This window comes from Hyperoodon ampullatus (genome assembly GCF_949752795.1).
Source record: "Hyperoodon ampullatus genome assembly, chromosome: 1".
Classification (NCBI taxonomy): domain Eukaryota; kingdom Metazoa; phylum Chordata; class Mammalia; order Artiodactyla; family Ziphiidae; genus Hyperoodon; species Hyperoodon ampullatus.
The window spans coordinates 151,107,845-151,122,977 of NC_136914.1; the positions used below are offsets into that span (position 1 = coordinate 151,107,845).

Genomic DNA, 15,133 nt, shown 5'->3' on the forward strand with positions numbered 1-15,133 from the left:
AGAGCTCTTTTTCGGCGGTTCCACTTCCCAGTACTTTCCAGGTGACGGGACTGCCGGACCTACGGTCGACCCCGCAACCAACTGTGCGCGCGCCCCCGGGAGAACCTCACTCCTCCACCTCGAGGGCGAAAAGTTCTGGCCACGAAAAGTTCCTGCCCAAGGTGATTATCAATTCCTTACTTGTTTTTTTTTTTTTTTTTTTTCCCCTCTCTTGAGAACTTTTGGGTGGAGGCATTAACTTTTTGTGTGAAAGCTACTTTGGGGAGCGAGGAGAAGGAGGAGAAAGTGCGATTTGATGGAGAAAAGCGTCTCCTTGTTCTCCCACACGTCCCATTCCCTAAGCCACCACGTGTAGAAGATTAAAGTTGTTGGACGTGTTGACAGCTGAGAGGAGCACGGACTTCTTTCCAGGTGGAGACCCTCCACCTCCACCGCCTGTTGGTTCTACCCCTCCTGCGTGCATGTGTGCGCCAGCGGCGGCGCGCGGTGCGTTGTTCTGCCTTGGAGTTTCTGCCTGGACCAGAGTGAATGGCCCCCAGGGGCTGCACGGGACCTCCGCCTCCGCCACTTCCTCCGCAGGCCTGGGTCTGGCCCGGAAAGATGCTAGCCATGGGGGCGCTGGCAGGCTTCTGGGTCCTCAGCCTCCTCACCTACGGTTACCTGTCCTGGGGCCAGGGCTTGGAGGAGGAAGAGGAAGGGGCTTTGCGACCTCAAACTGGGGAGAGACTGGAGCCCAGCATAACTACCACCTCCCAGCCCCATCTCATTTTCATCCTAGCGGATGATCAGGGATTTAGAGATGTGGGTTACCACGGATCGGAGATAAAGACTCCCACTCTTGACAAGCTTGCTGCCGAAGGAGTTAAACTGGAGAACTACTATGTCCAGCCTATTTGCACACCGTCCAGGAGTCAGTTTATTACTGGAAAGTAAGTGTTACTGCTTCATATATTTATTCCTTGGAGATATAGTAAGCACTTAATTATGATCCAGCTCCTAACTTACTAGAGTTGCAGAAGATATGGGGAACTAAATGTATGAATGAGTGAATGAATGAATGGATCAAATGCATTTAGTTGTAGTGGGAATTAAAATGGATGTCCTGTTGATGATCTTGAAAGTCTCATCACTAGTTTAGTCTCATTTTCCTTACTCTCAGAGCCTGCTGTGAACGGCCTTCAGAGTTTTAAAATGAGATCAGAACTTGTAAACTCCCACCTACCAACCAGAGGTCTCCAGAAGTGTTCTCCTTTTCTAAATCTATTTTGGCTTTTGAGCATGTTCACATTTTGTTTCAGGTGTCACAATAGAATTCACAGTCACCATCATTGATAAGGAAACAGACCAAATTTTTTCTGGACTCTTGGTTTATTCTTTTTTTTAATATATAAATTTATTTATTTTTGGCTGCGTTGGGTCTTTGTTGCTGTGCACAGGCTTTCTCTGGTTGCAGTGAGCAGGGGCTACTCTTGGTTGCAGTGTGCGGACTTCTCATTGGGGTGGCTTCTCTTGTTGCAGAGCATGGGCTCTAAGTGCGCGAGCTTCATTAATTGTGGCACACAGGCTTCAGTAGTTGTGGCTTGTAGGCTCTAGAGCACAGGCTCAGTAGTTGTGGCGCATGGGCTTAGTTGCTCCGCGGCATGTGGATTTTCCCGGACCAGGGCTCAAACCCATGTCCCCTGCGTTGGCAGGTGGATTCTTAACCACTGTGCCACCAGGGAAGTCCCTCTTGGTTTATTCTTAAGTCTGGGACTGAATAATCCAAGCCACAAGTAATCACAGAGAGAAGAGGGGCCAAAGAAATGTATGGAAGGGAGTGTAAAATCTGACCAGTGTACATGTGACTCTATTTGGGTCTTTGATAAGTAATTTTCTCTTACAGGATCGCTAAGGAAGTCAATGTTTAATTACCAGGGTAGTTCTCAAAATGGGAGAAGATAACAGTTGTAAATGCTCAGCATGAGTTAAACTTCATCTGAAGTTTTCTGCTGCTCCTCACACATCTGGGAATTTTCTGATTAACTCTAAGAAAAAGCAGATCATTAGGATGCTTAAGTGTTTTTAGTATTATCGTTGCTTTGCTAAACAGCTAAATATTCTACTTAGGGTGTTCACTCATTTTTATATTTTTACTCTATCCTGTCAGAATGTAGGTTACTATAATTGATTTGCATGTCCAAATTCAGCCTGTGGAACTGAGATAAGCTAGGAGACGCAGAGGTCCAGCTGCCACTGGACAGAGGTAGAAGAAAAGCCTTAGTGGTTTCAGTGTATGAGTCTTGTGATTTCAGTTCCAGGGGACCCTTGCTTCAGTGAAGTTGTTCTTGGAATTGGATCCTATAAGAGTAGCCAGTATCCATTGGAAAAATAAAGACTATTTTGTAGGAATCTCTGTCTTGCAGAGACTTTTGCTTAATACACGATTTCTACTGCTTAGCAAACTCACAAGTTAGCATCACTGCCAGAAAAGAAAAAAAAAAAAAAACAGTCCTTTCCTCTCTTCAGTGGGAGAGTAAAGAAGACTCACTGTACTTCAGAATCATTTTAAAGGTTAATTGTGGCATCAGAAAGTCAAGGGCATTTGGTATTTATAAAGGAGAAGATTGTTGGCTGGAAAATAACAAGTCCATTTGATGGCCTGTGGGTCAAGTTCTTCATGTCTAATCCAAACAGTCTTATATTTGGTTTATGAAATAAATGAGTCATAAAGGCTCCCTGAACCTCTTAAACTAAATTTATAGAATTTAGATTTATTCAGATAGCCAAGAGTAATTGAAAAGCATATAACTAAATTGTATGAATTTATCTTTCACAATAGAACATTTGTTTAAGACTTTTCAATAAAGAAGTTCTTCTTTAGTTCCTAAACATTATCTTGCACTGATAAAATATCTAGGTTTTATCCTTTAATCTTTATGTTAATACATGAAGCAGACATGAGGGTGGAAATAAATCCTCCATTTTATTTGCTGTCAAAGGTTGACTCTCCTGTCTTTTCAATGCAAACATCTCATGAGAAGATTTATTCTCCTTATTAAAATTTTCTGTTCAGTGTAATAAGTTGTGTAACTGTTTTATAGACAAAAATTTCAAATAACTACTGTGATTTGACTTAAATTTCTGTTTGAATTAAACAGTTGAAGACATTTGCACTTTCAGTTCTCCTTTTAGACAAATTGCTGGAACCTTCCTTAAATGAACACAGATGTAAGAAAGAAAGTGGTTATAGAAGCCTAGTTCTGGGTCTAATATTCATAATGCAAGCCCAGAGAATGTGGTCATTTGTCCTCTCCATGAGTACATATCTATGATTTCTGGATCCTCTAAAGTTAAAAAAAGCAATAAAAATGTAAATGGATTGAATTATATTAAGGGAAAGAATAGGTTATGTGCAATATGATAGAATTCAAATATCTTCACATTTATAAAGAAAGAGTTTTAAGTGATTGAAGCTGGAGCTACTTCTGATACTATTAACAAAACAATCCTCCCTTTATATTTTGCTGGAGTCAAAATGTAAAAATCTTATACTGCACAAATCTTAATAAATTCCAGATTCTTTAATAATTTATGTCATATCAGTCTGGCAATATTGAACATAAGCCAGCCTGTCAATAAGCATTCATTGTGTGCAGATCCCTATATTGGAACTGTGAGGAACAAATAAGTAAGCCCTAATCTCTGGACAGTGATTCTCAAATTTGTGCAGAAAGAATTAGCCAAATGGTAGTAGCTAAAGTGCAGATTTCCAGGCCCAACCAATGACTCAGCTTCAGTGGTCTGGGGGTGAGCTCAGAATTTAATAGTAATTTAACAAACGTGTCAGGTTATTCTAATAATGGTACTAATATAAATTGAGTGTTAGTATTAAATGCTAGCATCTACTGAGCAGTTCCTGTGTTCCAAGATAATGCATTTTTATCTCATTTAATCTTTTTTTTTTTTTTTTTTTTTTTTTTTTGTGGTACGCGGGCCTCTCACTGTTGTGGCCTCTCCCGTTGCGGAGCACAGGCTCCGGATGCGCAGGCTCAGCAGCCATGGCTCACGGGCCCAGCCGCTCCGCGGCATATGGGATCCTCCCAGACCGGGGCACGAACCCGTATCCCCTGCATCGGCAGGCGGACTCTCAACCACTGCGCCACCAGGGAGGCCCTCATTTAATCTTTATAACAATTCTATGAGGTAGTAACTATTGTTACCCCATTTTAAATAGTTGTGGCAGTAGATTCCAAGAGAGGTAGTGATGCAGAAGTTCTGTACACTGGACTTTGAGAAACAACACTGTAGGTGTTCAAAGTTAGACTGGTAATGTAAAGGTTAATTGAGAAAGCAGCTGGCTACATTTGGTTTATTTCAAAGTAATTTTTTCACCTTTTTTTAAAAATAGTTTTTCAAATAAAGACATGACATCATTTATTCTTAAAAGAGAATATAGTGAAGGCCTCAGAAAGAGAATTATGAGTTTTGCAAAATTTAGATGTGTTTTATGCAGACTTTAGAGTTAGAAAGATTGGCAGTCTGAGCTGAATTCATATCTTGGGCAATAATTTTGTGTTTTTACTATTTTGTTATTCATTTTTCCCACTTGAAATACCATGATGATCATTTTTAACAAGTGCAAAGGTAACTCAAATAATGTGTATTTGTAATAGGATATTTGATAAATTAATTTCTTTTTACAAACAACCCCTGCCCCTTGCCAAGGGTAATCACACTCCCAATTTCTAACACCTTAGATTAATTTTGCCTGTTTTCAAACTTCATATAAATGGAATTGTAGAGAAGGTATTTTTTCAGGTCTGGCTTCTTTCTCTTAACACTGTGTTTGTAAAATTTATCCATGTTGTTGCCTGTAGATATAATTCATTTATTCCAATTGCTGAATAGTGTTCTTTTATATAAATATACTGTAATTTATTCATCCATTCTGTTGAATGACATGGGTTGTTTCCAGTGTTGGACCATTATTAATAGTGCTGCTGTAAAAATATTTGCAAATGTTTTTTGGTGAATACAGGTGTACGTTTCTCTTGGGTATCTATCAAAAAGTGGGATTACTGGATTATCGGGATGTGTATGTTCAGTTTTTGTAGATACTGTCCAGCAGTTACCCAAAGTGGTTCCACCACTATACACTCTCATTAGCAATGTATGGAAAGTTCTATTTGCTTCACATCATTGCTGACATTTGTCATTGTCTTTTTCATTTTGGTCATTCTGGTCATTATGCACTGGTATACCATTATGGTTTGATCTGTGTTTCCCTGGTTACTAAAGAAATTGAGCATCTTTTCATATTTTTGTGGACTGTTTGGATATCTCCTTGTATCTATTCAATTGTTTTGCCTGTTTTTTCATCAGATGCTGGCTTTTCCTTATTGATTTGTGGCAGTTATTTTTATATTCTATTCCTTTGTCAGATATTTGTATTGCAAATGACTTCTCCCATTCTGCGGCTTGATTCGTTGCTCTCGTCATAAAGTTTTTTGATGAACAGAGGGTTTTAATTTTATTGTAGGCTTATTTATAACCTTTTTCTTTATGTCCTATTTGAGATATCTTTGACTAAATCATGATCATGACAGTGGTCTTTTTTTAAGTTTTATAGCTTTATTTTTCTATTTACATCTATAATTCATCTGGAATTAATTTCTAACATGATATAAGTTAGGATTCAAGCATATTTTTTCCATATGTAAATCCATTTGATCCACACTATTTATTAAAAATGTCATAATTTCTCTACCTCACTACAGTGTCATCTTTTTCATAAATCAGATAAATGTACATGTTTGGGTCTGTTTCTGGACGCTATTCTGCACCATTAGTCTCTTTGTCTATTCTTGTGCCAATCCTACATTCTCTTAACTACTATAGCTCTATAATAAATATTGATATCTGGAATGTAAGTCCTTTTACTTCTTCTTCTTCCAAAATGCTTTAGCTATTCTTTACCAGTTTACTCACTTTAATATGAAAGAAGGGAGGGTATGGATGTACAGATTCAAAGAGATTGAAAGATTTGGTTTTGGAGAATATGAGGTAGTTCTCTTCTGAATTATTCTACTTTCTAAGTGAAATAACAAATGAGGTCATTAGATGAGAATGAGGATCTTAAGGTTTAAAGACAGAGATAGAAAATATTCTAGGAAAGGGAGAAAGCGAATTAAGTAGGGCAGTACTGTAAAAATATTGGGCAGCAATGAGAGCCCATCTGAGGTTTGTGGTCATAAATTTAAACAGAGACCAGTCATCGCTTGTTCTTCTCACTCCATGTTCAGGTACTTGTGTGCAGAAGAAGCGCTATTGAAGAGGTGGATTTAACTAGATTTGGACCTTTGCCAAATGAATAGAGTGGGATTGTGGACTCTAAACTTGTCAAGAAAAAGGGGGAAACTATAAGGGGTTTATGTTCTCTAAAAAAGTACCAGGGTCAATGGATTGACTGACTAGGGTTGAAGTGAGGATACCACAGTATACTTGGAAAGCTGAAAAGACAGATAATGGTAGTTGGAGAAATGCATGCTTGGAATCAAAATTTCATAAGTAGTGCAGTTTTTAGAAATGATAGGGGAATGGCGCTAAAGTGAGATGGAGGAAAACGTCTTTGGAAATGAGGAAGGCAAGGTATTAGAAGGGCAGGAAGTTAGATGGATCACTTGGGTGGATATTTAGACCATTAAGAATAATGGGAGAAATTGTATTAAAGAGCACAGTGAGCCAGTTGCTGGAATCATCTATGACTGAGTGGTGGGAGGGCAGGGCCTGTAATTGGATAAAGGACTCTAACAGGAAAGATAGTGAGTCTCTAATCTGTTGCCTGACTTTTCAAAAAAGTTGCACCTTTAAAAAGAAACAGGAGCCAAACTGTGTAGAAGTGCCAGTGAGGAGCTAAGAGGATACCCAGTCCCTGCTTCAGACTCTTCGATAATTGGGGTAAGGGTAGAAGACCAGCCCTAAGTTGAGAGGATAGCCAGCAATCAGCTAGAGCAAGAAGGTGGAAGAAATGTCCAGGAAAGAAATGAGATCATAGAGGATTTTGCTAATTACAGACTTTCAGTAACAGAAGGCTCCTTGGAAGGAGTTAGGGAGTTAGAAGGGGAGCAGGATTTAATTAGAGCAGAGAATGTACAGAGATATATAGAGATTAGAATCTGAATGAAAGCAGATACATTGGAAAGATTGGAGTTAGGATGAAGATTCAAATAAAAAGTACTGAAAAGTATGGTGAGATATTTTTTCCAGATGATCTCTTGGGAAATGTTAAGTGTCAAGTTTTAATTATAGGCTCTTTCTAGAGATTGATTGAACTGGGCCTCCTACCTGTCCATAGCCAACCACTGCAGCCACACTGTGTACAGTCAGGCACATAGTCAGGAGGTCTGGGGGTTTGGTCCAGGAAGACGAGATCTATGTAGGCCTCCTCTATGGACAGCAGTGGGCTGTAGAAGCAAAGGAATGTGTCTCCCGGTACTTTATAAAGTATTCTTTTTAGATATGAAATTATCAATTAACAACTACCCTAGTGTTGAAAACCCTGAAAAAGTAATTGAATTCTTTCAGTCACTTTCACAGGAGGAAGATTCAAGGAAGCAAAGGGGAGTAGGGTTTGATCATTCCAATTCATAGGCATGTGGTACATTCAGAAATATTCCCCCCCACCCCGCTTAGATCATAAACATCAAGGGTCATGCATGCTTCCTCTTCCATCCACTTCTGTTATCCAAGACCTAGTTTTAAGTAGTGTTCTACCACCTAAGAGTACATAATAAAGATCAGTTACTAAGAGTTCACTTATTACATTCATAAATATTTAGTTAATACCTAAATATTTAGAAAAATGTTTATGGTTAGAAGTTTGGAAGAAACAGGAGTTTTTCCCAAGCCTCGCTTTGGCTTTAGAAAATGAATGTAAGAGCAAACGGAGAGGGTGGCTTTAAAACCTCACATATCCATTTCAAAGAGAGTGGCTCAATAGACAACACCATTCAACAAATAGCTGCCTTTTCCTATTTGAACATATGGATTTTTCTGACAGTAGAATCATGGTCAAGTAAGCTACTGGCACACCCTTATGATCAAAGTCCCTACTTTTAAATGAGTCTTTTTAAAAAGACACCCTTTGAAGTGAATCCCTATTCAGGTAACTCTGGTGAGTTTCCTGAATTGCTGTCCTGAAAGGCGGAAATATATCCAGGTGCCGAGGGTTCGGATCATTTTGTTTCATCCGTATGGCCTCTCCCAGAGATCAAAGAAGGGAGGACCAAAAAGGCTTGGAGCCCCTGCTTCTAATAGGAGCTCAGCATGAAAACGTCTTTTATTTCAAAGTTTAGTTTCATTCGGACTTTTTCCTATAGCAATATTATGGAACTAGTTTTTATGTAATCTTTTTCTGTACTTTACTTTGATATAATTAGAGTGTGTTGCAATGTTCTTTTCTCATTCCAGATATTAAATATTTCCAAGAGTGTAACTTCATTGAGACATTCATTTCCCTGTGTGCTGTATTTCAAAAAACACTTTTTGTGTCTTCTCCTTTACTCCCTCTGTCTTCTAATTCACCCAACACATTGGCTTTACTCAAACATGACTATCACTACATCACCACCCTCAGCAAACCAGGGAATTCCTAGTTCCCACTGACTACCACAGAATGGGGAAAGAAAGTGATTTTTACTGAGGGCCTTCTTGTGCCAGTTGCTTTTCAAACATCCTGATATTTGATCTTCACATCCACCCTGAAGGTAAAATATTTTTATTATTTCAAAAAACATGCATCAAATATTTAACAAATGTCCTCATTTTATGGATGATATATGAATGTTTTAGAGAAATTATACAAGTTGTGGGTGGTCATACAGCTTCTAAGGAGCAGAACCTATATTGGAACCTAAACTTGTGTGGCTTCAACAAAACCCTTGTTGTTTTCATCACCCCATTCCATCTGCCATGAAATTTGTAAGCACCTTAGTCCTGTCTTCAAAAAAAATTTTAGCCTTATCTTTCTCTGTCTTCAAACTCTCTACTCCAGAGAAAAGAATGATTCACTGTTTCTCGAGCACGTCTTATACTTGACTTTCTCCCTCCTTCTGCACATACCATTTCCACTCCTTGGAATTCACACCCTATCTCACTTGGCCCAAATGCCAGCCACTCATTAAGTCATTAAGACTCAGCTAAAATACCACCTTCCCTATACAGGTTTCCATGATTCCTTAGCCAGAAATACTTATTTCAATGATGACCTTACATAATTATTTCTATTACTGTCATATTAGGCATGATTTTCCACCTCGTTCACACGCTGGCCCCCTGAGTAGCAAGACTGATTTATTACCTCCATAAAGTGCACAGCAACCAATCTAGTGCTTTGTACTAATAGACACAAAGAATACATGTAAGTAACGAATGAATGAATGAAAAGATGAATAAACAATCATTTAAATATTTCCATCTGGCAGGCAATGTGACAGAGCAGAAAAGACATAAAATATGTAGTGAGGAAATCTGAATTACAGTACTGATTCAGCAAATTTCTATGACCCTTGAATGAGTAATTTAATCTTTTGGAGACTCCATGTTTTCATCTGTAGGATAGGAATAATGATAATCTCAAATATTATAGCACTTGAGATAACATATATGAAAATAGTTTGAAAACTTTTAAGTATTATATAGTTTTTTAAATTTATTTACTTATTTATTTATTTATTTATTTTTGGCTGTGTTGGGTCTTCGTTTCTGTGTGAGGGCTTTCTCTAGTTGCAGCGAGAGGGGGCCACTCTTCATCATGGTGCACGGGCTTCTCACTGTCGCGGCCTCTCTTGTTGCATAGCACAAGCTCCAGATGCACAGGCTCAGTAGTTGTGGCTCATGGGCCTAGTTGCTCCGCGGCACGTGGGATCGTCCCCAGACCAAGGCTTGAACCTGTGTCCCCTGCATTGGCAGGCAGATTCTCAACCACTGCGCCACCAGGGAAGTCCTATATAGTTTTTAAGTAAACATTCTTCTACATTTAGAGCTACAGCTCCATAATGTTCAATCACATACTAACTTTAAAAGAACTGACTACTTTTTCTTTTTAAAAGCTGTGGGTATACTCATATCTCTTTTCCGGTTTCAATCTGTAAGTACAAAAAGTTAAATTCCATGTTTCAATTTTAATATATTTTATCCACCAGGATTTCTCATATATTTTTGTTCTGAAATGTCCAGGAGGTGATTAGGGGTATATTTTTAAAGTTTCTACACTTGGAGATTGTGTGTGTTGTTGCTGGTTGTCACACTTGGCATGCTGCTGTCGTCATGCTTGGCTGAATCTGCTGGAAGCCTGCTAAGGCTGTGACAAGCAAAAGTAGATGTATGTTTAAACAGTGACATTAAGAGTACCACACTAAATGAGAAGAATTAAAAATTGGGTAATGGAAAGGCCAGTGATTAATTACTTCAAATTCCTTCAATCAACAATCATTTTAAAACATTTTCTTGAATATCATTACTACATCTTATTCAGCTTTGAATGCTAGCTCACCCCAGGGACTACCACTCAGTAGGTGTACAATAAAGAGTTTTAAAATAAGACATTGTTCTAGGCTTCATGGTGATTGAAATTTCACATGCTTTATGATCACTATTTCATTAACTTCCTAAATGATTATATTGCCTGCAGCATTTGAATCCACACTCCACCCTAAGACCTGAGTGAAATCTCTGCGACACAGTCAAAATCATGCCACTCCCTGCTTAAAAATCTTTTAGAAACTGACATTACCTGTAGACTAAAGCCTAGTTCCTAAGCATTCCATATAAGGACCTTCAAAATCTGGCCTCTGACAAGATTCGGGTACAATCTTCCAACACTTTTCCATTTATACCCTCTTTGGATTATCACTGCCAGGGTACTTATACTTTCCCACAAGGGCTATGCCCCTTAACCCCCCTGTTCCCTTTTAAGCAGAATTCCCTTTGCTAGAATGTTCTTCATTCTCCTCTGGGAAAACACCATTGTATCCTTCCAGACCCTCTATGTCCCTCATCTCCCCTCCAATACTTCTCTGATCATTTTACACCTTTATACACATTTTCTTGGGTATAATAAGGTGTGGCAGCCAAAAAAGTGATAGAATTCTTAGAATTCAAAGGCATGTTGCACATGGTTTTTTCCAACAAAGAACATTGTTGATCATTTTAAAGCAATAAATGGGACTCTTCCTTCCACTGACCGGGCAGAATCAGTATCATGTATCCATCATATCACCAACACTAGTCTACTAACCACCTACACCTGGCAGGAGAAAAGCCAGAAAATAATTGCTAGGTCATTGTACCCTTGCTGAGGAGATACATTGATACGCTTTCTCAATACTTGGTCATTCTCCAGCTTGCTGAGGAGGGTAAGGGAACCAGATCTGGATGAGAAAAAGGCTGTGGAAACTAACAGGACCCTGTGAGAGTACTGGATTATTCCATGCACAGTGTCCATACCAGCTGGATAAGCATGGTTTGGCAACGTTCGGAGTCTGAGAAGGTCCAACCAGTAGGTGGACACAGTAGTAGGAACCTGAGTGTCAACCAATACTCGATTAAATTAAATTCATGACCACAAATCCGAAACAGGCACGCAAAAATGCCCCAGTGATCCTCTAACCTTCCTCTAGTATATGTCCAATTCTTCAGAACTACTATTTCAAGATTTCTCATCTCCTCAGATTGCCAATATCCCCTCATCAGCTCATTACTTTTCTTCACAATTCTACTGAGAGGAAAGAAGCAATAGTGAATTATCTCTTTCCTATCACCAGTATAAAATTTCCTGACCTACGGGCATCGACAGCCATGTCTCTGCCTTCCTTCCTCCAGTAGGGCATTGAAGTGCTTGAATCCATCAAAGACACGTGCCTCCCAGAGCTCCTTCTCCCCTCCTCACGTGCCTGAGTCCTACCATTGTACCATTTCTCTCCTTCGTTATTAATTTTTATGTCTCTACAAAATCATTTCCATCAGCATGTAAATGAATTTAAGTTCCTTCTGTCTACAAACAAAAGCAAAGCAAAAAAGTTAATTGACCCCATTTCTCTGCTCTCCTACCTAGCAAAAATTCATGAGTTATCTATACTTGCGAGCTCCATTCTAATTATTAATTTATACTATATTAGTCTATACTATAATTATCAATCTATACTATAATTTTGATAGTATATTATACTATATTAATTGTATTATGTATGCCATAATTATACTAAACATATATTATACTATATTATAATATACTAAACATATACTATATTATAATATAGTATATTCTATAAATGTATACTATAGTGATCATTAATTTTAAGATTTTTAATAAATCTGTAATTTATTACAAATTTATAAAAATATTGTGCCATATTCTTGAATCTGAAGAGCTCAACAATTTTTTAGTTGTTTTATTAGACTTAAAAATTATCTTTGAGATTGAACATCATGAGGTTAGAGACAGTGTTATATCCTTTGAACACATCAGGTTCTTGCATAGATAAGGCCATAATAAATGTATAATAAATGTATGTAAACTGAGTAATTCATACTCATCAAATTAAAGTTTAATTTAGTTTAGATTTTTTAACACACTTAAAATAAAAATATAAGCTCAAATACTTGAAATCAGTTTTTTCTTTGATCCTTGTTTGGTTGTCTTTGTAATGCTATGAAATTAATTTAATTGTACATTTTCTAGCTAAAGGATTTAGTTGAAGATAAAATATTGGGAGTGGAGATGTACCATTTATGTTACACTTAAGGAATATATTTTGTATATGTATATTATTCTCTAATATATATTCTCTAATCTATTTATCTATATATGTATTATGTATATATCTCTCAATATATTCTCTAAGCCTCATAACTTGGGGATAATTATTAATATCCACATTTTACATAAGAAGAAATCAAGCTCACAGAAGTAAAGTGTCTTGGCCAAAATCCCATAGTAAGTAATGAGACTAGAATTCCAACCCCCAAAACTGTGACTTTCCACTACATTACTCAGATGGTTGACAGGATGGGTTTGATATAGCTGCATAACTTATCTTTAGAGTAGAAATAAATGAATATCTTATTTAAGTAAAACAACAAAAAGCTAAATCTAGTTATTCTAAGAACCAGAAACTCATTTCAAACTGGCTTTCCCATTCAATTTGGGAAAACTGGAATCTGTTCTTGCTCTTCATTTGTTTCATATATAAATTAAGGATAATGTTATTAGTTTACCTTTTAGAATTTATAAGAATACTTAAATTATTAATAAAATTATCAACCACCTGGAGAATTTGTTAAAGCATTTATTCCTCTGGGCTCTTCCCCAGAAATTTGTTTCAGAAGGTCTAGGGTGAGGCCTGAGATGCCAGATCACTAACAAGCTGCTTGGTGATAGTGAAGTTGCTCATCAGAAACCACACTGATTAACACTGCAGTACAGTTTTAGCCTTTAATGTTCCAAGACTATTTATTACCATCTTTATCTCTCTTTTTTTCACCATTTATTTAACACCTACTCTATGCATATGACTATTTAATTAAGTACTATCCAAGCTGCAAGTGCAGTTGTGTTTTTCCTCCTATGTTCTACAATTGAAAGCTTATTTCAGGTCTCAAAGGTCTAACTTTTGAAGAGACACCTTCTCTATTAATGTGTTTCTGCTCTCCCATAGAATGAACGATAAAAAAATTCCTATTTTGGGCAAAGCAGTTGTCTCAAGAGCAAAAAGCAACTGAATTTCTAAGGACTAAATCCTAAAATTAAAGGTGCTAGGAGATATAGACATTTTGGCACACTACTCTTTTCTTTTAGAACCTTTCTACTACAATGACAACTTGAAGAAAGTGGACTTTATTTTGGGGTCTTGTTTAAATCAAACTATGGATTTGATCTAATTTCCCTCAGTCTCCAGATGAATACATGTATATCCTAATTTTCTATAGTGTTGTACATAGTCTGAATTAGCTGAGGAATTCATTGTAATTGTTTGCCTTCAAAAGAAAATTGGGCCATTTGGATCAGTAGTCTGAGAATTGCTAGAATAATTTAATGATTTGGTTCCAACAATAGAACTTTTCAGGTCTGTTTTCTGATATGGCTCTGAATGATCTCAGAAGTCAAAATAACAAAACAAAAAACATAAGTAATTTAGAATTTTGTTGAGGCAAATGTTTATATTGTCACTTAATCCTCACCACAAATCTGTGAGGTAGGTGAATGTTACTATTTCTCATTCTTATAAAGGAGATTCCCAAAGTTAAATGCATATCCTTAGATGTTCTATAAGGAAGAAAACTATGCATTGACTAATTTGTCAAACTCAGTGTGAGCCTTCATGAAGCTTCCCATTACCATTTAATGGTTCATGAGGTAATGACCCTTGATTTAATTGGGCTTCTTGTTTTTGTTTCCTTGAAATTCATTCATTATTCATTCATTCATTCAATACTGAGCACCTACTCTGCCAGAAACTGTTCTAGGCACTGGGAAACATATCACTTGACACAACCTCCAAAAATCCCTGTTCTCGTGGGATTTATTCTAGTGCAAGGAGACACAAATAAATAAAATATAGTGTGTGCTAGAGGGCAGTATGTCCTGAGAAGGAAAACATAGCAGGAAACAGGATGGGAATTAAGAGGTTAAGGATTAAGGGTGAAGAGAGCAATATCATGGAGATCAGGGAAGGCTTCACTAAGAAAAGAGGTGAAGGAGGGAGTCTCGAGTGTTGCTGCTTCAGGCAGACAGTAACCACACAGGCCCTGTGACAGGGGCACCCCTGGTGTGCTCAAGTACCATCAAGAGGCCAGTCCAGCTAGGCTGGATCAGAGAGGGGGTAGGGGAGAGTAGGAGGAGGTGAGGTCAAGGTGGTTAAGGGAGCCAGATCCTGTAGTGCAATGAAGGCCAAGGCAGGGAATCTTGACTTCCACTCTGAGTGAAATGGGAGCCATTGGAAGGCTTGGAGCACAGGGCTGACATGACACAACTTTGTTGTTAACAGATTTATTTCTTAAAGAATGCTGAATCTAAAAGAATCTGTTGCAATTTCAGATCCCTCCTGTAAGTCTCTTAGTTTTAAATCTTTGTGTGAAACTGTAGTCAAGCCACATT

General features: G+C 37.8%; 1 protein-coding gene across 1 annotated transcript in view; it reads left to right on the forward strand.

Annotated features, from left to right (window-relative positions):
• Positions 1 to 528: 528 nt before the first annotated feature.
• The window catches only part of ARSJ (arylsulfatase family member J), a gene marked incomplete at its 5' end in the record, with an annotated part of 144,095 nt that continues 129,490 nt past the window's right edge, over positions 529 to 15,133 (forward strand). Inside the window, one exon of the mRNA XM_079707383.1 lies at positions 529 to 929. Coding sequence (XP_079563509.1) covers positions 529 to 929 — 401 coding nt within the window. The remainder of the gene's footprint in view (positions 930 to 15,133) is intronic.